Genomic DNA, 26564 nt, shown 5'->3' on the forward strand with positions numbered 1-26564 from the left:
GGCCCCAGGAGCCTCTTCTCTCAGGCGCCATGGCGGCTCCGGAGCTGCGCCTGGACGGCTCCATCCGCTTCTGGGTTCTGCTGCCCGTGGCTTGGATCGCGCTCGCCATAGGGGTTCTGCGCCTGCGCATAGCGGGCCTGCTGCGCAGCGAGCGCGCGCTGGGCTGGCTCGAGCAACGGCAGGACACGTGAGCGGCGGTGGGGGCGGGGCTGCGGGAGGCCACGCCCACATGGCAGGCCCCTGAAGGGGGAGTCAGGGAAGAGGACGCGAAAGGGACCCCTTCCTCTTTCCCGGGATGGGGGTTTCTGGGCGCGCGCGCGCACGTCTTCGCTTTTAGGTTTCACAGAAGTCCGAGCTGCACTAAGGTGACCAGATTTCTGGACACTTTTCAACTAAATAGATGGACTGATTTGTAAGTCCGGGGCCTGTGCCCGGGATCGGGACGTCTGGTAACCTTAAGCTACACATGACCAAGAGTCCTGTGACACTTTGCAGCCTGCATGTTTGTTTTCTTTGTGTATTGGTAAGTTTAAAATAGTGTTTCTGCTACAATCAACTGTAACAGCACCTTGCTGACAATCCAGAAAAATATGCACACTTGGAATAAAAAAGCACAAACCACCATAATAAATGACAACCTTCCATATGCCATCTTCCTCCAATAATAGAATCATAGAATTGTAGAGTTGGAAGGGACATCAAGGGTCATCTAGTCCAGCCCCCTACAGTGCAGGAATCCTGCCCACAACCGCCCCTTCCAGTTGACACCCTGACCCATTGTGCTGCTGGGCTGTCTATGTATCATAGCCACAAGGGCAGGCACACTCCCGGGGGGGGGGGCGTGGTGTGGCGGGTGCGCTCCTGGGCATGGGATAGCCACTCGGGTGCATGGAGTTGCACACGTACCTTGCAGCCTGGGGTGGAGTGAGCCGCCGATGGCGGACATTGGGCACACTGCCCACCGACAACTGCCAAATGTCCCCTCCCTCAGCGAAGACACCCACGACAGTTCGCCCCCACCGCGCCCCCCTTCCTCCACCCCAATCACAGGTGGACAGAGTACTGTGTGTTCATGTCCAGCTCACAGGCTTCCAGAAGGTTGTGAGAACAAGGTGCCAAATAATGAAAAAGCACAGCTGCTTAAAATATTGAAACTCTGCCTCCCTCCAAAAGCAATCTGGAGCAGGGATGCTTTAACCCAGGGGTTGGCAAAGTTTACCTCGCCTGGTCCGGTTCACTCCATCGGAGATACCTCTGTGGGCCGAATTGCGTGCACGTGTGAGTACGTGCACCCGCAATTTCCAGCATCTGCGTTTGTGCAGACGTGATTTCTGGCACCGTGGACGTAAGTCCCTGCACCGCGCTGCGCCGATTTAGCACAGCACGGGGACCCGCCAAGCGGGTGGCTTGGTTCGGGGCGGCTTGTGGGCCAGTTAAATGACCCCCTTGTGGCCCATGGGCCTTAGGTTTTCAGATGAAGAGGAAAGAGGCCGCTAGACAGGTTTGTTGTGGAGGTGTTCCAGGACTGCTGCAAATACCTGCTGGCCACTAACACCCAAGGAGAAGCAGATGATGTAGAATGGAACAGGGAAAGGGAAATTAATACTATATCTCTCATTTGTGCATGTCTCCACTCCATGTAACTATATGCTACTAATACTATATCCTTAAGGGATGCGGGTGGCGCTGTGGTCTAAACCACAGAGCCTAGGACTTGCTGATCAGAATGTCTGCGGTTCGAATCCCCGTGACGGGGTGAGCTCCCGTTGCTCGGTCCCTGCTCCTGCCTACCTAGCAGTTCAAAAGCACGTAAAGTGCAAGTAGATAAATAGGTACCGCTCCAGCGGGAAAGTAAACTGCGTTTCCATGCACTGCTCTGGTTTGCCAGAAGCGGCTTAGTCATGCTGGCCACATGACCTGGAAAAACTGTCTGCAGACAAACGCCAGCTCCCTCGGTTAGTAAAGCGAGATGAGCGCTGCAACCCCACAGTCGTCTGCAACTGGACCTAATGGTCAGAGGTACCTTTACTTTTACTATTTCCTTGAATGATAAAACGTAACTTAAGTAAAATAATAATGTTGGTACCTAGGATTGTCAAATAAACACGCTCTGTCTAACCGCCTCAACGACTTTGACAGGTCCTCAGCGCCACCTCCTGGGTCTACAAAGAACCACATGAATCCATAAACGAAAACACTCTTTATTGAATGGGTCATTCATAAAAAGCAGATACACCATTCAGAAATGTCAATAGCCCCTTCACAAATCCTTCCTTTCCCCTTGTACAATAGCTGTCAATTGTTAACGGCAGGATCTGGGAACCCCAGATCTTTATCGATAACCTCAGAATCCTTTTGCCCACCAAGCATTACCCCCAGCGTCACCGTCCCTGCAATCATAAACAAAAGAGTGATCCTTAGCACCAGGGTGGGCAGTATGGGACTCTCAAACACTCAGCCATCTACATATGTTCTCATGCTTTTGTACTATCACCAAAACGTCAACATTCTAGCAAGCTGCTTTTGTCTAACAAACACTTGCAGGGCAGCAGCTGAAGAAGGAGCAAAAAGGGTTTTCTTGTGTGTGTGTTTCTTTGTGGCTGATTAGCTGCTCTCCCTGTGCAAGGGTCAGAGGGGGCAGGGTTTCTGTTGACGCACGTGATTAGCTGTAGGAGGAGCTTATCTGAGCTTGCAGGGCAGCGGCAGTTTGATCCATCTTTTAGATTTAGGGGAGCTAGTCTCAAACGTTTGTTGGGGGAGACCTAGGGTTTTTTGGGGGGGAGTTATTTGTCCTGTCTTCACGCTTTTTATGATGGAGAACCGCTGTAGCCACCCCCAACGACACGTTCTCAAGATGGAGGGTGAGGGAACAGCCGCAGTCACCTGCGGTTCCTGCGCAATGTTTGCCATCTTGCCAAAGGTTGCAGGCAGCTTTACCTGCAGCAATCGCATGTTGATTGCCCTCTTAGAAGACAAAGTCCAGCAACTGGAGGAATGTGTAGCTACGCTCCAAAGAATTAGAGAGCTGGAGCTCTTCTTGGAAGCAACAGAGCACACCGTCTCCACCAAGGAGGAGACAGGGGACTCCCCTAAGAAGGAGGCTAGTTCACCAACACAGGAGCCAGATATATGGAGAAACGTGACTCAAAGAAGTAGGAGGCCCAGGGTTCGCTCTGATTGTTTAGAAATACACAATCGCTTTGAGGTCCTCTCCCCTAGCATGGAAGACGAAGAGCAGACTCCATTTGAGGATCTCTCCCTCATTACAGTCGATCAGGTATATGAAGACGAGCAGCAAATTCAGTCCTCAGGGAATGTGCAGGCGACCTTGGAACGGACAGCTCACGGAAGAACCCCGACCAAACCTAAGAGGAGGCATGTAGTGGTGATAGGGGATTCCCTACTGAGGGGAACAGAAGCAGTGATTTGTGGGCCTGACAAGATGTCTCGGGAAGTGTGCTGTCTCCCCGGGGCTAAGATCCAAGGTGTAACTGAACGACTGCAAGGAATCATAAAACCCACTGACAAATACCCCTTCCTCTGGGTTCATGTGGGAACCAATGACACTGCAAGCAATAGCCTCCAGAAGATCAAAAGAGACTACGAGGCTCTGGGCAGGAAATTGAAGCAATTAAATGCACAAATTGTCATCTCATCTATCCTCCCAGTTGAACGACGTGGCTCAGGGAGAGAGGGAAAAATAGTGGAAGTGAACAGCTGGCTTCGCAAGTGGTGTAAACAGGAACGGTTTGGATTCTTAGATCACGGACTGCAGTTTCTTGAAGATGGATTTCTGGCAAGCGATGGGCTGCACCTCACAACAGTTGGGAGGAATGTTTTTGCCAAAAATCTCAGAAACCTCATCAGGAGGGCTTTAAACTGACTAATGTGGGGGAGGGAGACAGTGCTCCTGAAGGTAGGAGTCTATCAATTGATGAAGATGATCATCCAAATGTCATAGACCAAATGGAGCAAACACGCAGACCTAGTGGTGGGAGGAAAAAATCCTTAAATAAGAGACACGGGGGAATGATTAATGGACTTCAGTGTCTGTACACTAATGCGCAAAGCATGGGAAATAAACAAGATGAGCTTGAGCTCTTGGTACAGCAAACTAAATATGACATAATAGGCATCACTGAAACCTGGTGGGGTAAGTCCCACGATTGGAATGTAATAATGGAGAGATACAATCTATTTCAGAGAAACAGACCAGACAAGAAAGGAGGAGGAGTGGCGTTATATGTCAGGGATGTGTATACCTGTGAAGAGATCCAAGATTTAGAACCTCAAAGCCAAAGTGAGAGCATTTGGGTCAAAATTAAGGGAGAGAAGAATAACAGGGACCTCATTGTGGGAGTTTACTATAGATCCCCAAGCCAAATGGAGGACATAGATGATGCCTTCCTGGAACAGATGGCCAACCATGCAAAAGGAAGGGAGATAGTAGTAATGGGGGACTTCAATTACCCGGATATTTGTTGGATGTCAAACTCAGCCAAGAGCATAAGGTCAAACAGAATCCTCACTGGCCTTGCAGGCACCTTCATTGTCCAGAAAGTGGGAGAAGCAACAAGAGGAACAGCCATTTTAGATCTGGTCCTAACCAATGTTGATGACCTGGTTAGTGGGGTAGAAGTGGAAGGACCATTAGGCATGAGTGATCATGCTCTTCTGAAGTTTACTATACAGCGGAAAGGAGCAGCCAAACATACTAGGACCCAATTTCTTGACTTTAAGAAAGCCGACTTCATAAAACTTAGGGAAGTGCTGGGTGAGATCCCATGGACAGTAATACTAAAAGAAAAGGGAGTTCATGATGGCTGGGAGTTTGTTAAGAGGGAGATAGTAAAAGCACAACTTCAGGCAATACCAATGAGATGGAAACATGGAAGGTGCCTAAAGAAGCCAGGGTGGCTATCTAAAGAACTTTTAACTGAGTTAAGATTTAAAAAGGATGTGTACAAAAAATGGAAAAGCGGGGAAACCACCAAAGAGGAATTCAGACAAATAGCCAGCACGTGTAGACACAAAGTCAGAAAAGCTAAAGCACAGAATGAACTCAGGCTTGCTAGAGAGGTTAAAAGCAACAAAAAAGGCTTTTATGGATATGTTCGGAGCAAAAGGAAGAACAAAGAAACAGTGGGGTCACTCAGAGGAGAAGATGGTGAAATGCAAACAGGGGACACAGAAAGGGCTGAACTCTTCAATGCCTTCTTTGCCTCAGTCTTTTCCGATAAAGAAAACAATGCCCGACCTGAAGAATTTGGAGCAAATGATTCAGCAGAGGAAACACAGCCCAGAATAACTAAGGAGATAGTACAAGAATACTTGGCTAGTCTAGATGTATTCAAGTCTCCAGGGCCAGATGAACTGCATCCAAGAGTATTAAAAGAACTGGCAGATGTGATCTCAGAACCACTGGCAGTCATCTTTGAGAATTCCTGGAGAACAGGCGAAGTCCCGGCAGACTGGAGGAGGGCAAATGTTGTCCCTATTTTCAAAAAGGGGAAAAGAGAGGACCCAAATAATTACCGCCCAGTTAGTCTGACATCAATACCAGGGAAGATTCTGTTGTTGTTTTTTTAACAATATTTATTAAAAATTTAAGAATTACAAAAAGAAAAGAAAAAGAATTAAACATAACAATACAATACAATACAGAAACAAAAACACTTCATATACAGTGGTGCCCATCAAGACGAATGCCTCGCAAGACGAAAGGGTTGTCCGTTTGCGAGTTGCTTCGCAAGACGAATTTCCATACGGGCTTGCTTCGCAAGAAGAAAGCCCATAGGGAAATCTCCGAGGACCTCTTTTAAATGCTGGCGGTGGGGAGCAAAGCCTTTTCCCCCCCTCTGGCCTTCAGAAGAGGTCCAGGAAGGCCGGCGGGGGCCAAAAGGCTTTGCTCCCCACCGCCAGCATTTTAAAAGCGGTCCGGGATAGCAGGGAAGCGCTTCCCGCTATCCCGGACAGCTTTTGAAGGCAGACGGGGGGGAGCAAAAACTTTTGCCCCCCGCCGGCCTTCAGAAGAGGTCCTGGACCTCTTCTGAAGGCCGGCGGGTGGCAAAAGTCTTTGCTCCTCCCTGCCTGCCTTCCCGGGAGAGCGGAGAAACGCAGCGCTGCCGCCCGCCAGCATTTTAAAAAACCCCGGGACAGCGGAGAAGTCCTCTGCTGTCCCGGGGTTTTTTAAAATGCTGGGGGTGGGAAGAAAAGCCCTTGTCCCCCCCCCCAGCCTTCAGAAGAGGTCAGGGGACAGACTGTCCCCGGACCTGGTCTGAAGGCGGTTTCCATAGGAACGCATTGATTGATTTTCAATGCATTCCTATGGGAAACCGTGCTTCGCAAAACGAAAAACTCGCAAGACGAAAAAACTTGCGGAACAAATTAATTTCGTCTTGCGAGACACCACTGTACATAACAAAACAAGACAAAGACAATTAAAAACACATCCAATACTTTCAATATTATTATCTTCCATTTACTTGTTTCAGCAACCTCCTCGCACCTCCCTTTTTTGTATTTCACTTCAATTGATTATTTCAGCAAATCCTTTCCATCTTCCTCAATTTTCTGTCCTATAATTTATCTTAACACATTCTAACCTTATTTTTCCCTTTAATCCATTTACCATCTATTGTACTTAATTCTTTATAGCATTTCTGCTAAAGCCATGTAACTTCATTCCAACATCTTTCTAACATTCATTAATTTTACAGTATTTCTGCAGATAATCTTTAAATTTCTTCCAATTTTCTTCCACTGACTCTTCTCCCTGGTCTCAGATTCTGCCAGTCATTTCCGCCAATTCCATATAGTCCATCAACTTCATCTGCCATTCTTCCCGGGTGGGTAAATCTTGTGTCTTCCAATACTTTTCTTGCTGCTGTTGTTGCATACATAAATAAAGTTCTGTCCTTCTTTGGCACCAATTGGCCGACCATGCCCAGGAGAAAGGCCTCTGGTTTCTTCAGGAAGGTATATTTAAATACCTTTTTCATTTCGTTATAAATCATCTCCCAGAATGTCTTAATCCTTGGGCACCTCCACCAAAGGTGAAAGAATGTGCCTTCAGTTTCTTTACATTTCCAGCATTTGTTATCGGGCAAATGATAGATTTTTGCAAGCTTGACTGGTGTCATGTACCACCTGTATATCATTTTCATAATATTCTCTCTTAAGGCATTACATGCCGTAAATTTCATACCTGTGGCCCATAACTGTTCCCAGTCAGCCATCATAATGTTGTGTCCAACATCTTGTGCCCATTTAATCATAGCAGATTTCACCGTTTCATCCTGAGTTCCATTTCAACAGCAAGTTATACATTATTGACAAATTCTTAGTTTTGGGATCTAACAATTCTGTTTCCAGTTTTGATTTTTCCACCTGGAAGCCCAGTTTTTTGTCCAAATTATATGCCTCCATTATTTGGTAATAATGGAGCCAGTCTCACACCCTATTTTTTAATTTTTCAAAGCTCTGCAGTTTTATTCTGTCTCCATCTTGTTCCAGAATCTCCCAATATTTCGGCCATTTGGCCTCCATATTGAGTTTTTTCTGAGCCTTCACTTCCATTGGTGACAACCATCTTGGGGTTTTATTTTCTAACAAATCCTTGTATCTCATCCAGACATTAAACAGTGCTTTTCTAACAATATGGTTTTTAAACGCTTTGTGTGCTTTAACCTTGTCATACCACAAATATGCGTGCCAACCAAATACATTGTTAAAACCTTCTAAGTCCAGCACATCAGTGTTTTCAAGAAGCAGCCATTCTCTCAGCCAGCAAAATGCGGCTGATTCATAATAAAGTTTGAGGTCTGGCAGGGCAAATCCACCTCTTTCTTTAGCATCAGTTAATATCTTAAATTTTATTCGAGGCAAAGTTTTGAGAAATTAAAAGGGAAAGTGAGAGATTGGCTTCACTATTATCAAATAATGGAAGTTTTTAAAAAGGATAGGAAATTTGGCTTCCAGGTGGAAAAATCAAAATTAGAGATTGAACTGTTAGAACCCAGCAGTAAGAATTTGTCAAGAATGTATAATTTGCTGTTGAAATGGAACACACAAGATGAAACGGTTAAATCGGCAATGATTAAGTGGGCAGAGGACTTTGGTCATAACGTTATTGTGATGGGATAATGAGCTGCTTGTGCGTAAAAGCTTGATCCCTCTGGGGTTTGGCTGGTCATCCAAACCAAGGCACTAACGGAGCCCCCAAAGCATGGCTCCGTCAGTCGCTGGTAGAATCTGACAGTGGGCGTCTACGGAACTTACGCCAACATAAAAGCTGTTTGACGGACATGCGCCTTCGTGACTCTCTGCGTGACAGTTTCCGGCGAAGGGTGGGAGTTCCTAAGGGGGGTCTTGTTCCCTCTTCACTATTCTCACTAGAAGTATCCCAGAGCCTCCCCTCCGCTGTAACTCCTGCACTCCCCCTGCTGGTTCCTTCTTCTGCTGCAGAGTCTCTCCTATTCTCCTGGAGCCTGTCCTTCCGATGGCAGTTCCCTGACATCCACCTCCCCCCCAGGGCCCCCTTCACCCCCCCGCCTCCTCTCCCACTGGCGGTGAGGGCGGAAAGCCCCTGAAGGAGCTCTCCTCGTCGTCCGAGGATTCAAACACTTCTAGCCACGGCGTACCGTCTCTCTCCCCGTCTTCCTCTTCTTCGTCGGAGACGGCTTCCTCACCCACCCCTGACTCTGGGAACCCTTCAAACTCTCCTTCCTCATCGGTGGTCCCAAAGTGTTCCCTTCTAAATCGTGCCACGGGTTGCGGGTTTTTTGGGAAACGCTGATGAAATGTTTCTATTAAAACCTCGTCATTGACTACCTCTGCTGGTACCCAAGTGTTTTCCGACTCTACTTCCCCCTCCCATTCTACCAGATATTCCACCTGATTCCCCTTCCACCTGGAATCAATGATTCCTGCCATGTTCATGTCGCGTTCTCTCTCTTCTATCACGGGCGTTTGGGTGGCCTCTCTCTCACGCTCCCCCCACTCACGTCCCTCTCGGTATGGCGACAGTAATGACCTGTGAAATACTGGGTGTAATTTCATGTGACTGGGCAGTCTGAGTTTGAATGCTACTGGGTTGACCTGCTGTATGACCTCAAAGGGTCCCAATCTTTTGGGTCTCAATTTCTTACTCCCGCCCTTGAACGGTAGTCCTTGGGTGGACAACCACACCCGGTCTCCCACCCTTATAGTTTCACCTTCCCTCCTATTTCTGTCTGCTTGCTTCTTATATTCTTCCTTGGCTTTCTCTAAGTTAAGTTGAAGCTGACGGTGGATCGCTTCCATCTCTTCAAAAAGATGTTCCGCCGCCGGCACGCTCCACCTCTCCCCTCCCTCTCCTGGGAATGTCCGGGGATGACACCCATAATTTGCCAGAAAAGGACTCATCCCTGTGGACACGTTCTCCGCGTTGTTGTAGGCAAATTCTGCTAGAGGTAACTTATCTACCCAATCATTTTCTCTGTCTTTTACATAACACCTCAGGTATTGTTGTAAAATCCCGTTTGCCCTTTCCGCTTGCCCATTTGTTTCTAGGTGCCGGGCAGTAGAGAAATTGAGTTCTACGTGCAGTAAGCTCATAAGTTTCCTCCAGAACCTGGAAGTAAATTGTTTCCCTCTGTCGCTGACCACCCTCAAGGGGGCGCCATGCAACCTGAAAATATGTTCTACAAACAACTTGGCGGTTTCCTCCGCTGTGACCGCATGTGAACAAGCTATAAAATGACACATTTTGGTTAATAGATCTACCACCACCATGACAGCTGTTTTGCCTTTGGATTTTGGCAGGTCCGTCATAAAATCTATGGATACTGCCTCCCATGGCCTTTCTGGCGTGGGTAAGGGTTGTAATAGCCCTGCTGGCGCCACCCTCTCTCCTTTCGCTCGCTGGCACCTGTCGCAACCCCTGACATATTCCCGTACGTCCTCCCTCACCTTGGGCCACCAAAACTCCCTGGTAACCAACCACATGGTTTTGTGCTGTCCAAAATGTCCCGCTGTGGGGCTGTCATGCAACTGCTTGAGTACTCTGCCCCTCAGTTCCCCATCGGGTATGTACAGTGCCCCTTTGTAATACAACGCCCCGTTCTTTTCTTCAAACCCCCCTGTGTTCTCCTCTGTCCTCCTGAGTTCTCTGAGTTTCTCTTGGGCGTATTCATCGTTCTCAGTACCCTCTATCAGTTCCCTCTGCCCCACCAATGCCGCCCCACACACCCAGCGGTCTTCAGGGATTACATGCCTTGCCTCAGGCGCTCCCTCCCCCTCTAAGTACTCAGGTTTCCTGGAAAGAGCGTCCGCCCTCACGTTCTCGGAGCCTGGCACGTAACGAATCTCAAAGTGGAACTTGGAGAACTCCTGGGCCCATCGCACTTGTCTCTGGTTCAGCACTCGGGCTGTTCTCCAGTATTCCAGATTTTTGTGGTCAGTTCGGACTTGAACCTTGTGCTGCGCCCCAATCAGCAAGTGCCGCCATTTCCGGAATGCTTCATGAATGGCGAGCAGTTCTCGGTCGTATACTGTGTAGTTCCTCTCAGATTTGTTCAACTTCCGCGAGAAGAATGCACACGGTCTCCATTCAGACGTATCTTTTCCCGGCTGGAGAAGCACGGCCCCCACCGCTCGGTCTGACGCGTCAGTCTCCACTCTGATTGGTTGTTGTAGATCCACGTGCAGAAGTTGCTCTTCCGACGCAAACGCCTGCTTTAGGCGTTCGAACGCCCGCTGCGCTTCTTCCGTCCAAACAAATTTCTTTTTGCTACTAAGACAATCTGTGATGGGCGCTGTTAAATGGGCAAAGTTTTTGATGAACTTCCTATAGAAGTTTCCGAAGCCCAGGAACCTTTGCACGTCCTTCTTGGTCTTTGGTGTTTTCCATTCCAGTACCGCTTGAACCTTGCTGGGATCCATGGCCAATCCCTTGTCAGACAACCGGTACCCCAGGAATTCCACCTCCCTGGTATGAAACTGACACTTCTCCAGTTTCACCCACAGCCGGTTTTCTCGCAGTTTGCTCAGTACCTCTCTTACATCTCGCACATGCTGCTCCTCATTCTCTGAGTACACCAGGACGTCATCTAAGAACGCTACGCAGTTCTTGTAGAGCAATGGCCCCAGGACGTGATTCATGAATGATTGAAAACAGGCGGAGCCCGCTTGTAATCCGAAAGGCATAACCAGGTACTCAAAAGCCCCCAAGGGGGTGAACATAGTGGTCTTCCACTCATCCCCCTTTCTCACACGTATCAAGTTATATGCCCCCCTAAGGTCCAGCTTGGTAAAAATTTTCCCTTTTCTCACCCGTGTCAGAATGTCATCAATTCTAGGCATAGGGAAAGTCACTGGTTCTGACACTGCATTTAGGGCCCTGAAATCACATACAAGCCTGGGTTTACCCGTGTTTTTTTTGTCCACAAAGAACACTGGGCTGCCCCCCACCGCTCGTGACTCTCTGATGAAACCTCGCTTGAGATTCTTGTCAATGAACTCCCTTAACTCCTGCATCTCACTGTCTGACATTGCATACAGCTTGCCCACTGGCAATTGTGCTCCTGGGAGTAAGGTAATTTGACAGTCAAAGGGTCTGTGCGGGGGCAGTTTATCTGCTTCTTTTTCGCTGAATACGTCAATCAAGTCAGCGTATTGTGGTGGCACCTTCCCCTTGTCCATCACTTCCATCCCTGCTAGAGTGGCCCTGGCGCCTGCCTGACCCTCTCCCTCCTTGCAGTGTTCTAGGCAATGTGCTGATCCAAAGGAAACCACTCTCTGATGCCAGCCTACTAGCGGATCGTGTAGTGCCAGCCAGCTCATTCCCAAGATAATAGGAGCTCCTCCCAAGGTGGCTACGTTAAACGCTATCAGTTCTGTGTGTCGTGCCACCCTCATTATCATTGGTACAGTCTGTTGGCTCACTTCTCCTCCCAACAGTTCCCTCCCATCAATCGTGGTAACCTGCAAAGGCTTACTTAATGGGATAGTCTGTATCTGGTGTTCAGCTGCAAACTCCTTACTCATTAAATTACATGAGCTACCTGAATCCAATAGCGCTTTTATCTTTAGTGGGTGTCCGTTTGCCAGTTCCAGCAACACCTCTATCACAAGCGCTGGTCTTGGAGGTTCCGGCATGGGCACGTTCACTACTCCCTGGCCTGGCTGCTGTGCCCTGATGTTGGCAGCCAGGCGTTGGCTTTTACTTGCTCCTTGATTTCTTCCTCCTCCTTCCCCCCAACAGTTCCCGCCATCCCTTGCCATTCCTTCCTTTGCGGACAGACTCTGGCAAAGTGACCTGGCTGTTGGCAGAGATAACATCTCTTGCCGCTCTTTCCCTCCTTCTTCCGCCCTTCACTGGTGTTTGAAACTGCGCGCGCGCGCGCGCGCGCGCTGTTCCAAGTTCCATCGGCTCTGCTGGCGGGAAAGGCTGCTCCGGAATCTCTGGAATGCGGAAGTCCTTCCAACGTTCCCCCTTTCCTTCCCGCTTTTCCATAGCTCTAGCTTCCTGGCGTGCTCCTATGGACAGCGCTGATTTAGTCAGCTGATCCATAGACTCCGCCCTAGGCGCCCGGGAAAGTTCATCTTTCACTGCCGGAGAGAGACCTTCTTCAAACAGCATTTGAATAGGTTCACTAGCAAGGTCCCACCCCAGTCTATGAATCAGCATGGTGAACTCAGTCCAGTACTCACGTACAGATCGGCTCCCCTGTTTACACGCCATTAACTGCCTGCGCACCACCCCCTGCTCAATCTTGCTGCAAAACATCAAGTCCATGGCGCGAAAAAACTTCATTGTGTCCTTTAAGATTTCATTATTGGCTGCCATCAGGGGCCGAACCCAGTCCTTCGCCCCTCCCTCTAGATGGCCAATCACGTACGCCACTCTAGAGTTCTCATCGGGGAAGTCATCAAACAGTAGATTGAGAGCATATTGCATCTCTGTCCTAAAGGCTTGATAGTTCCTGGGATCCCCCCCAAATTTCTGCACCAATCCAGGCACCCTTCTGGCAAGTGGGGTGGTTTTCCCCTTATCCGCATCTTGAGCCCTCCTGTCCTCGAGCCTCGCCGTTTGCAGCGCGAGCTGGACCTCCAACGCCCTGTACCTTTCTTCCAGGCTTGGACCTGCTCCCGCTCCAGCTGCTCCGGTTCCTGCTGGTTCACTCATGATGCCCTCTGCTTGCACAAGCTGCTTTCAGAGACTGTCAGATTGCTGTGATGGGATAATGAGCTGCTTGTGCGTAAAAGCTTGATCCCTCTGGGGTTTGGCTGGTCATCCAAACCAAGGCACTAACGGAGCCCCCAAAGCATGGCTCCGTCAGTCGCTGGTAGAATCTGACAGTGGGCGTCTACGGAACTTACGCCAACATAAAAGCTGTTTGACGGACATGCGCCTTCGTGACTCTCTGCGTGACAGTTTCCAGCGAAGGGTGGGAGTTCCTAAGGGGGGTCTTGTTCACTATTCTCACTAGAAGTATCCCAGAGCCTCCCCTCCGCTGTAACTCCTGCACTCCCCCTGCTGGTTCCTTCTTCTGCTGCAGAGTCTCTCCTATTCTCCTGGAGCCTGTCCACCACCTGTCCTTCCGATGGCAGTTCCCTGACAGTTATGTTTGCTGACTGGGAAAAGTTGTGGACCACTGGGATGAAATTTATGGCATGTAATGCCTTAAGAGAAAATATTATGAAAATGATTTACAGATGGTACATGACTCCAGTCAAGCTTGCAAAAATTTACCACTTACCTGATAATAAATGTTGGAAATGTAAAGAAATTGAAGGAACATTCTACCACCTTTGGTGGACGTGCCCAAGGATTAAGGCTTTCTGGGAAAAGATCTATAATGAACTTAAAAAGGTACTTAGGTACACGTTTCCTAAAAAACCAGAGGCCTTTCTCCTGGGCATGGCTGACCAATTGGTGTCTAAGAAGGATAGAACATTTTTTATGTATGCTACAACAGCGGCAAGAATACTCATTGCAAAGTACTGGAAGACACAAGACCTACCCACCGTGGAAGAATGGCAGATGAAGGTGATCGACTATATGGGTTTGGCAGAGATGACGAGCAGAATCCGAAACCAGGGAAGAGAAACGGCGGAGGAAGATTGGAGAAAATTCAAGGACTATCTAAAGAAATATAGCAAAATTAATGAGTGTTAAAATGATGTGGGATCAGAAATTAAGTGGTTAGTAGCGGTAATGGTTAATTTAAGGAGAATAAGCAATATTAAAAGTAAGCTAAAAAGTAAGGGAAGGATTTGCTGGAAATAAATTTGAAATTGGAATACAGAAAGGGGAGGCAAGAGGAAGTCGGGAAAGTAAGGTATAAGAAATTAAGAATTGAATTTATATGTGTTTTTTGTTTTCTATGTTTTGTGTTGTGTTTTCTATGTTTTTGTTTTGTTACGATAAAAAAATTGTTAAAATTTTAATAAAAATTTTATTAAAAAAAAAAGAAAAATAAATAAATTTTATTCAAGGCTTCTTGCCCTGCCAGACAAATCTGGAGATATCTCTCTGCCACTTCTTGAAACAGTCCATTTTGTCCAGAATTTGCAATGTTTGAAACAAAAACAGCATCCTTGGCAATATATTCATTTTTATCACAGCAATTCGGCCTAACAATGATAACTTCAAATTTGACCATATTTCTAAATCCTTTTTCACTTCAATCCAGCATTTTTCATTGTTATCCTTAAATAAATTCACATTCTTAGCAGTCATGTTAACCCCTAAGTATTTCACTTTCTTAACCAATGTTAATCCTGTCTCCTTCTGAAACTTATCTCTCTCAATCACAGTTAAATTTTTCTCTAAAACCTTAGTTTTCGTCTTGTTCAACTTAAAACCTGCTACCTGACCAAATTCTTGGAACAATTCCAATACCCTTTTGGTACTAGATTCTGGCTCCTGTAAAGTCAATACCAAATCATCAGCAAAAGCTTTCAGTTTGTACTGTTTAGCTCCCACTTGTATACCTTTAACCAATTGGTCCTTTCTAATCATATTTAGCAAAACCTCCAGGACCGATATAAAAAGCAATGGAGAGATTGGGCAACCTTGCCGTGTTCCTTTCTCAATCTTAAATTCTTCTGTCACTACATTGTTCACAATTAATTTTGCCTTTTGTTCTGAGTAAATTGCACCTATACCATTTTCAAAACCTTGACCTACCCCCATCCCCTGTAAATTCTTCTTCATAAAACTCCAAGAAATATTATCAAAGGCTTTCTCCGCGTCCACAAATATCAGAACTGCTTTAGTATTAATATTTACCTGTAGTTTTTCTAAGATATTAATTATGTTCCTCGTATTGTCAGACAAATGTCTGCCCGGGAGAAAGCCCGCTTGATCTTTATGGATTTCTTCTACAAGCACCTTTTTTAATCTCTTAGCCAAAATATCTGCAAAAATTTTATAATCCACATTAAGTAACGATATGGGGCGGTAATTCTTAAGCTGTGTCTTTTCAGTCTCTGTTTTCAGTATAAGTGTAATATAAGCTTCCTTCCACGACTCTGGTGCCCTTTTCCCTTCCAATATTTCATTACAGACTTCCTTCAATGGTTGTATTAACCATTCTTTCAAAGATCTGTAGTATCTTGAAGTCAAACCATCCGGTCTTGGAGCTTTACCCAATTGCATGTTCTGTATGGCCCCTTCCACTTCCTGATCCGTTATTTTATAATTCAACATTAACTTACTTTCCTGAGATATTTTCTGTAGTCCATTTATTTCAGAAATCGATCAATATCCATCTATTTCTGCTTCTCCTGTGTATATAGTTGTTTAAAGTACCAATACAGGGGACGCAGGTGGCGCTGTGGGTTAAAGCCTCAGCGCCTAGGACTTGCCGATCGAAAGGTCGGCGGTTTGAATCCCTGCGGCGGGGTGCGCTCCCACTGCTCGGTCCCAGCGCCTGCCAACCTAGCAGTTCGAAAGCACCTCCGGGTGCAAGTAGATAAATAGGGACCACTTACCAGCGGGAAGGTAAAACGGCGTTTCCGTGTGCGGCTCTGGCTCGCCAGAGCAGCGATGTCACGCTGGCCACGTGACCCGGAAGTGTCTCCGGACAGCGCTGGCCCCTGGCCTCTTAAGTGAGATGGGCGCACAACCCCAGAGTCTGTCAAGACTGGCCCGTACGGGCAGGGGTACCTTTACCTTTACCTAAAGTACCAATACCAGGGAAGATTCTGGAGCGGATCATTAAGCAAACAGTCTGTGAGCACCTAGAAAGGAATGCTGTGATCACCAATAGTCAGCATGGATTTCTGAAAAATAAGTCATGTCAGACTAACCTGATCTCGTTTTTTGACAGAATTACAAGCCTGGTAGATGAAGGGAATGCAGTGGATGTAGCCTATCTTGATTTCAGCAAGGCATTTGACAAGGTGCCCCATGATATTATTGTAAAGAAGCTGGTAAAATGCAGACTTGACTATGCTACCACTCAGTGGATTTGTAACTGGCTGACTGACCGAACCCAAAGGGTGCTCATCAATGGTTCCTCTTCATCCTGGAGAAGAGTGACTAGTGGGGTGCCACAGGGTTCTGTCTTGGGCCCGGTCTTATTCAACATCTTTATCAACGACTTGGATGATGGACTCAAGGGCATCCTGATCAAATTTGCAGCTGACACCAAACTGGGAGGGGTGGCTAACACCCCAGAGGACAGGATCACACTTCAAAACGACCTTGACAGATTAGAGAACTGGGCCAAAACAAACAAGATGAATTTTAACAGGGAGAAATGTAAAGTATTGCACTTGGGCAAAAAAAATGAGAGGCGCAAATGGGTGACACCTGGCTTGAGAGCAGTACATGTGAAAAGGATCTAGGAGTCTTGGTTGACCAAAAACTTGACATGAGCCAACAGTGTGACGCGGCAGCTAAAAAAGCCAATGCAATTCTGGGCTGCATCAATAGGAGTATGGCATCTAGATCAAGGGAAGTAATAGTGCCACTGTATTCTGCTCTGGTCAGACCTCACCTGGAGTACTGTGTCCAGTTCTGGGCACCACAGTTCAAGAAGGACACTGACAAACTGGAACGTGTCCAGAGGAGGGCAACCAAAATGGTCAAAGGCCTGGAAACGATGCCTTATGAGGAACGGCTAAGGGAGCTGGGCATGTATAGCCTGGAGAAGAGGAGGTTAAGGGGTGATATGATAGCCATGTTCAAATATATAAAAGGATGTCACATAGAGGAGGGAGAAAGGTTGTTTTCTGCTGCTCCAGAGTAGCGGACACGGAGCAATGGATCCAAACTACAAGAAAGAAGATTCCACCTAAACATTATGAAGAACTTCCTGACAGTAAGAGCTGTTTGACAGTGGAATTTGCTGCCAAGGAGTGTGGTGGAGTCTCCTTCTTTGGAGGTCTTTAAGCAGAGGCTTGACAACCATATGTCAGGAGTGCTCTGATGGTGTTTCCTGCTTGGCAGGCGGTTGGACTCGATGGCCCTTGTGGTCTCTTCCAACTCTATGATTCTATGACTTACCTGTAATCTCCCCAATATGTGTTTTCCTTCGTCCTCGCATATCCCGAGGCGTGGGAACCAGCGACTCCACTTGAAATGAAACTGTATATAAGTATATATAGCCAGGCTCTACATTACAGCCGTAGGAGGGAGGCGGGAGGCAGTGGAAGACAGGAGTGCCTGGCGTGCTCTGGTCCATCGGGTCACGAAGAGTTGGACACAACTAAACGACTGAACAACAACAGCAACACATTACAGCTGCATCTGTTCCAACTCTACAGACAGGGATTCTTACCTAAGAGATCTATAGCAAAACTTTTTGGAACTAAAATATCTGTCCGATGAAGTTAAACAACAGATCAACAAAGTCAGACAGATACCCAGAGAGAACTTGCTGCAAGACAGACCCAAAAAATAACAGAACACCACTAGTAATCACATACAGCTCCCAAGTTCAGCACATCATCAGATATTTACAACCTCTCCTAAACAACGACAGTTCACTTTCTCAAGCTCTGGGAAGAAGACCTTTCATCGCCTACAGACAGCCACCCAATCTTAAACAACTCCTCATCCACAATAATACAACAACCAGACTTAACATGGACACTGGTACCAGAGACTGCAGTAAACCCAGATGCCAACTTTGCTGCCACATACACTCAGACAACACCATTACTGGCCCCAAGAACATCAAACATACCATCTCAGGCCTATTTAATTGCTCATCTTCTAACATTGTGTATGCCATCAAATGCCAGCAGTGCCCTTCAGCTCTCTCTATTGGACAAACAGGCCAAACCCTACACCAAAGGATAAATGGACATAAATCTGACATCAGGAATCACAAGACAGAGAAACCAGTAGGACATTCAATATGAGATCTCAAAGCAGCTGTCTTATTCCAAAAGAATTTCAGAAATAGACTTGAAACCAAACTGAAAACTATGGGGAGCCCTGGTCTGAATAGAGATATTGGATTCTTGTCTCATTGCACATGCTAAAGCTATTTTTGGTCATCTGCATACTAGCGACCTCTATACAGACTTCTTGCGTACCTCCTACAGGGAAAGAAGCAGGTTTTTAATATTTCTTGATCACAGATGATACAGTGTTATAAGAAAGAAAAAACCCCTGCTCTTTTCCCCTTATGCGGTATCCAAGAGCCCATATAGAGTCCTTAAGTAGGTTCCCTATCGATAGGAGAAAATAATGGAGGCCAACCAGAGTATATTGAGAAGCAAAGCGGCTAGTAAGCCTGATCTTTATTGCAATAGAAAAGTACTGTTGCAACAGGTCCTCACTCCCCACACACATGAGGGAGGAGAGAACCCAAAACAATGGTGCACAAGTCCTTATATAGATTTTGAAATTACCCACCCTGTAGCCCCCCCAAGGAGGCTGTCTGCAGCAGTGGAGGTGGTCTACAGCAGAAATCCTGTTTGCCAGGATACCTGATGATTGCATTACCTGGGCAGCCTGGCCATTCTTTTGTGATGGTAAATACTTTAGTTCCTGAATCCAGGTCACAGGCTCACCCTATTCATACACAAATATGCCCTTAAGACAGGATTTGTAAGCAAAAAGACAATGGGAAGGCTTTCCCCATTTTCCTCCCATACTGCAGAGGAATATTTGAGGTCACTGGGCGTCTCAAAATGGCTTCAGGATTGTTCTCCTGTACTATTTCAGACATGTGGTTTCTAATGTATGTGTTTGCCTTGTACATTTATGGACATTTATTTTATTTTTGAGACCTTATAATTCTTATAACAACAGTATGGCCTCAGAGGATGGATGCCAGGAGCATGGAGCCCTGGACCAGCACATTTAAGGCTTTAAAAACCAAAATCATCCATTGAAAACAGCTTTCTTCCTTGCAGTATTTAACTTTAACCATAAGGAGAGCTTGTGTGATGCAGTGGTTTGAGTGTCGGACTACAACCTGGGAGACCAGGGCTCAAAACCTCGCTCAGCCACGAAGCTCCCTGGGTGACCTTGGGCCAGTCCCTGCCTCTGAGCCTGACCTACCTCACAGGGTTGTTGTAGGGATTAAATGAGGGGAACGGAACCATGGAGCTCCTTGGAGAACAGGTGGGATAGGAACGCAATAAATGAATACAATTTCTCAACGTGGTTCACAATATTGAAATCAGATGCATAGATGACAGGTCCTGTGAAATGTGTCCAAATCATACTGTGTTCTTAAGTGTGGAATTCCAGAATTGCACAACTGCTTTGTTCACACCCCTGAACATATTGCTGCAAGCAGCTGTTTGTATGTAGTCATGTGGATTGCATGAGTAGATGTGAGCGGGCCAGTCTTTTACTGCCACATTTGGTTTGATGATCTGATCCCATTACTTTTGTTTGCAAATTCTGTTGGGCCTACAGCTAAGTTGAGTGTTCTTTGTCTGTCAGGCAGATTCTGGCTCGTAGTCGCCTCCTGAGAGAAAATGGACGCTTCCTAACTCATCAGGTAAGGGAGTGTGGGTGCACTCTTGCTTCTGAAAAGCCACTTGCCTCCTTGCACAGAGAGAGGCCTCAAGGGACAGGCCTCAGCAAGGGTACAGACATAAAGCTAGGAAATTTCATGGTCCACACACAACCTCCTTTGTGTGGTGTAGAGCCAGTGTGGTGTAGTGGTTAAGAGCGGCAGTCACATAATCTGGGGAACCGGGTTCATGTCTCCGCTCCTCCACATGCAGCTGCTGGGTGACCTTGGACCAGTCACACTTCTCTGAAGTCTCTCAGCCCCACTCACCTCGCAGAGTGTTTGTTGTGGGGGTGGAAGGGAAAGGAGGTTGTTAGCCGCTTTGAGACTCCTGAAGAGGAGTGAAAGGCGGGATATCAAATCCAAACTCTTCTTCTTCTTCTTCCTTTGGCTTGTGGCCCAAATGTGATCTATTCTCCACAGTGGTTCTGGATTAATACTGGAACCACTTGATTGATGCAAGTCAGAGGGGTTTTTGTTTTACTTAGGCTGCTGGCCTAAAAAGAAGTGATATGAGGGTTTGAATAGCAGAAGTGAAACTTTATCCCCCTCTCTGAATTTCCTTTGTAATTCTGTCCTGTCATTCTTGACAAGGAGGGGAAGAGCACAAGGGAGCTTCTTTGGGGAGGGGCTGGGAGCATCCCTGCCATGTGGCTATTTCTCAAGAATGCCTGTATCACTGCTTGAGACCATAACTATAACAAATGGGGTTTTAAAATACATCTTTGCAATGTAAATATATTGAAGGGCAGGCCTTTGAACGTCTCCTGCCTTCACCCATCCTGCTCCAAAGCCGGCACCCTCAAAAAGGCAGGTGACCAAGACTTCGCACCTGTGTGCTTTTACCTGGAAGGAAGCCCCACTGAAGATTTAACTTATTTATTTAACTTCCGAGCACATATGCATAGTATTAACATAAGAAACTGGATGCCCTGGTTCAAATCTTTCCTCTTCCATGAATTTAGTATGTGACATGAGGCCATCCTAAGGTCCTATCGGGGAACTTGTAGATGCTGCCGCCACTGCCCTCCCAGCTTCCTTGGGTCCTAGCAGTCAGGGATGAGAGGAGTTAGTCCAGCATTGGAGGCCACAGGTTCCTTTTCCCTGGTTGAAGATGTAAGGCGGTCAAAAATAATGCATATGAAGCCTTTCAACCATCTCAAATGCAATGATAATCTTCCTTGTTGAAAACACCTTCAGCTCATCTGGATTTCTGAGGCCCTTCCTCTTTCCCCAGGGCTTCCTCATGCGTAAGCATCACTTCAATAACCCTGAAAGTGGCTTCTTCCGCCAAACGAAGCGTAAAGTGCAGCCCAGAAACCTGCTGACAGGTAACAATGGGAACGGGCATGGAGTATGAGGGGCAGTGGAAGGGTTCTGCTGCCTCACCCCCCCCCCCCCCGCTTGCTCAATCAGTGCTGCTGTCCAACCGTGGGACTGCTGCCTGGAAGCAGTGATAGACTTGATGGGGCCCAATAAGATGAAGCTGATAAGGTGGAGGTCCTGTGAGTGGGTTCCTTCTGTGTCCCGCCTTCTTCTTGGAGTGGTGGGACTCCCCTTGAAGGAGCAGCTATATACTGTGGGAATACTCTGGGATTCCAACTTGCCACAGGAGTCTCGGGTGGCTTCTGTGACTATGTGCCTTCAGCCCAGCTTTGGGCAACCTGCCAGCTACAGCCTCTCCTGGGCCTTGATAGCCTCACCTCAGCTGACTGCCCATCTGGACTACCATCACAGCCTATGTGTGAGACAGCCCTCGAAGGCGGCCCAGAGGCTGCAGCTAGTGCAGAATGTGGCTGCTAGGCTGGTAAGTGGGGGCACCATGTGGCACTGGTTCTGAAGATGCTCCTGCATTGGACCCAATTCAAGGTGTTAGTACTAGCGTAAAAAACCCTAAATGGCTCAGGAACCAAGCACTTTGTTCTCCAGTATAAACCACCTTGGACCCTACAATTGGCAGGTGAGGCTTTGGCGGCAGCAGTGGAATAAGGGGGGGAGATGAGCTGCCAACCATGAGGGGGCCTGGTTCTGTGTGTCCTGGGACTAGTGCCTGTGGACAGAACCTGATTTGCCCTCCAGAGTCACCAGCTCAATTTAACAGACATTGGCTGCCGCAGGATATCAAACCAACCAACAAAGCAGTTTTTTAAGGCAGGGCTGTGAGCACTCTGTGCTCAAGTTTATTCTGGACCAACATGGTGCAAAATCTGCAAGAAAACGAGCAGTTGGATTCTGTGGTCTGTATATAAATTATGCTATTTAAGCACCCTTCCCTTATTTTGGACATTTTGTTTGAGTAGACCCCTGCTTGTGTTTGAGATTTCTGCAGCTATCATACGTCCCCACAGGCCCACAAACCCCAAGGAGCTAGAACTTGCTTTTGTTTTTGTTTTTGTAAGATGCTGATATTCACGTAAAACCAAATTTTGTTCCTGGCACTTTCTTCTGTGGTTTCCATGTGTCCTTGTGGAATCCCAGGCTGCACAGTACCCTGTTTGACACACACCTCTCTCTCTCTCTCTCTCTCGCAGATCCCAGCCTGGTTATGGAGATGATGAAGGGCAACTTGGTCCATGTCCTGCCCATGATCCTAGTTGGAGGCTGGATCAATTGGGCCTTCTCTGGCTTTGTGGCCAGTGAGTGATGTGGGGATTTAACACTGGCCTGGAAGCTGCAGGGCGGTGCCCTCGTGGAGACCCATTCCTTGTGCAGCAGAGGATGAAGGGAAACGGTGGCCCTCTAGCTGGTTGCTGGACTACAGTTCCCATCATCCCTCACAGCTGGCCATGCTGGCTAGGATTGATGGGAGTTGGGAGTGTCAGGAGCTCATCCTACACTCGAGTAGGACCCTGGCAGAGACACATGCCTAACTAGCATGTTCCCTCCCTCCTGGTCAATCGTTTGGGAGCTTCAAAAGCTTTCTTCAGCCCGAACATCACAGCGACTGATGCCAACAGACACTGGCACACTTAGGGATCTGCAGAGTCTTCACAGCTTGCAACTCAGCACTTTGGCTAATCTACTTTATTTACATATAAACACACACAGAGCACTGCAACATGGCTCCCTCTCTCTCTAGCATCAGACAGCAAAGAGAAAAAGAACAAAGGACAATAGTCCCACTTCACTGAACACAGTAACACAAACATCCTGTCTCCGTCACTTCCCACTCTGTGCAGTCAAAACATACACCGTCATGTGATAGACAAAAATCCCATGACTGCAATCTTGGAGCAGGAATTCTAACAGGGAGCCCAATAGCTCCTGCAAGGCAACAGGGGCCCCCTCCCCCTGGTGGACAAATTTAGTATTGCTGTATGTGCTATTTGATTACAGTGGTACCTCAGTTTAAGAACAGTCCGGTTTAACAATGATTTGGTTTACAAACTCCACAAAACCGGAAAGTGTGTCTTGGTTTGAGAACTTTACCTTGGTGTAAGAATGGAATCTGAACGGTGGAAGGGCACTGGCGGAGGGAGGCCTCATTAGGGAAAGTGCACCTTGTTTTAAGAACAGTTTCAGTTTAAGAACGGACTTCCGGAATGGATTAAGTTTGTAAACCTAGGTACCACTGTATTTTGTTTCTAAATCTGCTGCTGTTTTGTTTTTGTTTTGCTAGGAAGAGCAGTATAGAAATATTTTAAAATAACAATATTTAAACAGATCATTTAAGGCAGGCATTGGCAACCTCCAGCCCTCCAGATGTTTGGAACTACAATTCCCACCATCTCTAGCTAACAGGACCAGTGGTCAGGGATGATGGGAACTGTAGTCCCAAACATCTGGAGGGCTGGAGTTTGCCTGTGCCGCAAAGATGCACTCTTCCAGCATCCGGTGTGTTTCATAGCCTTTGGCTCAGCTTGCCTGTAAAGCAGACCACCACCCCTAGTCGTCCTTTTATTCCAGACCAGAGAGCTTGGGCTGAGGGCAGGTTGCCTCTAGCTAAATTAGGTGTAGTTATGAATCAGGAAGGCCCCCATCCAAATCTGCCCTCTGCCCCAAACTCTTAGGAAAGTGATCACCCCTCTCAACCTCTTTCCCTCCCTGCCACCCACCCAGCCCAGTAATTTACTGGGATTCTGTGACCTGCATGAGAAGATTTGGTAAGAAGGGATTGTAGGCCCATTAAGTTGCTTCTTTGCTTGCAAGCGGGGGCTTTAGCTTGGGATCTGAGCTGATCCGGAGGGTGGCACTATGCGCAAGACAGCTGGGAGTTGTACATCACTGAGGAGGAGGGTGGCGGGGCAGCAGCCCTAGAGCTTGGGTTAGGCGGGTCCAGCTCTAACACCTCTCCCTCCCAACTCCCTTCCTGCCAGCCAAGGTTCCCTTCCCCCTGACCCTGCGGTTCAAGCCCATGCTGCAGCGTGGAATTAGCCTGCCTTCCTTGGGCCCCTCTTGGTAAGCACCTGCCTGCCCCCAGGCCCAGCCAGCCCTTCCATGGGTTTGGGGTGGGGATGGCTTCTGGCCTGGGTTCCCACCCTGGGGGACTGGGGGCCAGGAAGGCTCCCTGAGATAGTCACCGAGAGATGTTTTCACTTCCCAGGGTGAGTTCGGCCTCCTGGTACTTCCTCAACGTTTTTGGCCTCCGCCGAGTGTACAGCCTCATCCTGGGAGAGGAGACTGGTGAGAGGCAGCTTGGGCATAAGGTGGGGTTGGTGTCTTATGTGGGATGTACCTCTTCAGATTGCAACGTGGAGGGTGGACGTTTGAGTGCTTATTGCGGCACGCGCTTTCATGAACTAGAGACTACTTTGACGGCTGCATGAAGTGGTCTGATACCTTGGAGAACCAGTTTGAAACCATGGGGGGCAGCGCCCAACCTCTCAGGGTTGTAGCGGTCACATGTTGGAACTTGCTCTGTACAGCCCCTCACTTCTGCACTTGGACTACTCTTTGCAACTCCACTATTGCTCTATAGGTCAATGCAGAGGAACAAGTGTAAAAAAACCCCCATTTCTGCTGAGAGTTTACACCTAATCAAAGGCAGCCAGACTGTTAGTAGCTGACAGTTATCTCTTGCCTTGTTGTCAACTTGCAATGTTTACATGCCTCCCTCACAAGCTTCCCTGACGTTCTCTCCACAGCTGCAGAGCAAAACCAGCTGCTCCTGCAGGACCACTTCCTCAGCCCAGCTGTCCCCACCCCACCTGATCCCAACAAGGCTTTCAAGGTACTGCCCTAGTTTGTTTCAATGGCTTCACTTAGGTGAGACCATGGAGCTGATAAGATTAGATGCAGTCCATTTGATGCAAGACTAATTGGCTGGATGGAATCTTATCTGCAGGGCGACAGCTGTGCCACAGTGAGACTTGTGGGCGTAGGCAGCCCCACATATCCCAAGAGCTGGTGCTGTGGCCCAATATGTGCGCTAGACAATATATTTTTAAAGAAATGACAGGAGGGGGCTCAACATATGGTTGAACTTGCAACTCCCATCGGGCCCCAGACAGCATGGCAGTTGGTCAGAGATGATGTGAGCCAGTTTCCCATCCTACCTTAAAATCATTGCCATGGCCTCCTTGGGTGGTCTTAGGAGAACCCTCTCAGCTATCTTCCCCCCACCCCCAACAAGGAGACAGTGCTGACCTTTCCTATGGGATCATTGTACAACTGTATTGTGAGTGAGGATGGGAACCCTTCGGAAGTTAAGGGCCATACAAACACCTCGGGAACAGTCAGCACTGCTCATTTTGAAGCGTGGAGCTTTGTGCTTGCCAGCGCTGTCACCTGGCAAGCATCTCTGATGGCACTGGTGTTTGCACACACAGCCACACATCCTGTTCAGCACAAGAATTTCTGTTTGTGCAATGGAACTTCCTTCTCTCCCCCCCTTCCCAAAAGTATCCCAGAGGGCTGGGGGAACCATATGGACCAGATTTAAGGGGCACATGGGAGAACATTCTGTTGCACAACCAGAAGTCCTTACACTGACGGAACGATGGTCTTGGTGCTGCTGGATCCCACCCTTCGATAGCAGCTTGATGCAGAGCTTGTATGTGCGAGTTTCTGCAGCAATACGCTGCTCAAGGCTGACAGACTTTTTTTCTCCATCCAGGCCGAGTGGGAAGCTTTGGAGTTGGTTTCTCACCACTGGGCTCTGCAGGATGTGGAAGAGCAGTTGATGTCACAGGACCTCAAGCTGGCAGGGCTGCCTGGGCCTGATTGATGCCATCCTGTGACTACTGCAGGCTACTTCTGTCCTATGGGACAAATGTGTGTGCGCAAGAGACCCTTTCACCTCCTTGGGAGGTGGAAGATGCTGACCCTCCCTGCATAATCAGTGTGGAACGGCTTTTCATCTTAGAGGCAGGAAGGTTGCAGAAGAGAGCTTGAAGTCTGTAGCATGACCCACCCCCCAACAGTCAGAGGAGTGGGCAAATAGCCTCTGTGGAACTGGCTCTGGGTGCCTGAAGCCAGCAAGTTAATGTCAAAAAGCTCCTTTTCTTGTTCTGCTTGCAGAGAGAGAAGCCCAGTGTGGAACCAGCTTTATGGGATGCCAGTCCCAAGTGTGTGTACAACAAGTTTGGCTATTAAAAGCAAGGTAGCTGCAACAAACCCTGCTTTACTCTCCTTATTTGCAGTCTCCTTGTC

At 47.7% G+C, this 26564-nt stretch overlaps 2 protein-coding genes and 1 long non-coding RNA gene across 7 annotated transcripts in view; all 3 read left to right on the forward strand.

Moving 5' to 3' along the window:
• Window positions 1–4180, forward strand: part of LOC310834972 (uncharacterized protein) — a 202108-nt gene extending 197928 nt beyond the window's left edge. The window contains exons 1-2 of one of the 2 annotated variants that reach the window (XM_083719591.1): window positions 2544–2648; window positions 2701–4180. In XM_083719591.1, coding sequence (XP_083575717.1) covers window positions 2810–3883 — 1074 coding nt within the window. In that variant the 5' untranslated portion in view covers window positions 2544–2648; window positions 2701–2809 and the 3' untranslated portion in view covers window positions 3884–4180. Of the gene's footprint in view, window positions 1–2543; window positions 2649–2700 lie in introns of those variants that run through there. The other variant, XM_083719592.1, reaches the window with a different exon arrangement.
• The window catches only part of LOC310835355, a 300425-nt gene that overhangs the window by 183483 nt on the left and 90378 nt on the right, over window positions 1–26564 (forward strand). The window lies entirely within an intron of this gene.
• Window positions 3–26528, forward strand: LOC310835085 (ER membrane protein complex subunit 3-like). Of its 4 annotated transcripts, none has more exons than XM_083719810.1 (8): window positions 3–187; window positions 19901–19958; window positions 21211–21304; window positions 22505–22609; window positions 24290–24371; window positions 24517–24596; window positions 25058–25143; window positions 26029–26528. In XM_083719810.1, the coding sequence occupies exons 1-8, from the start codon at window positions 30–32 to the stop codon at window positions 26137–26139; spliced, it is 774 nt and encodes a 257-aa protein (XP_083575936.1). In that variant the 5' UTR covers window positions 3–29; the 3' UTR covers window positions 26140–26528. The 4 variants fall into 4 exon arrangements, with proteins under 4 accessions (XP_083575936.1, XP_083575938.1, XP_083575939.1 ...); XM_083719813.1 differs by lacking the exon at window positions 3–187 and adding an exon at window positions 388–523; XM_083719811.1 differs by lacking the exon at window positions 3–187 and adding an exon at window positions 392–523 and having other exon boundaries at window positions 19905–19958.

The sequence above is a fragment of the Podarcis gaigeae genome, assembly GCF_964106915.1.
Source record: "Podarcis gaigeae genome assembly, chromosome: 17".
In the NCBI taxonomy this organism is placed as follows: domain Eukaryota; kingdom Metazoa; phylum Chordata; class Lepidosauria; order Squamata; family Lacertidae; genus Podarcis; species Podarcis gaigeae.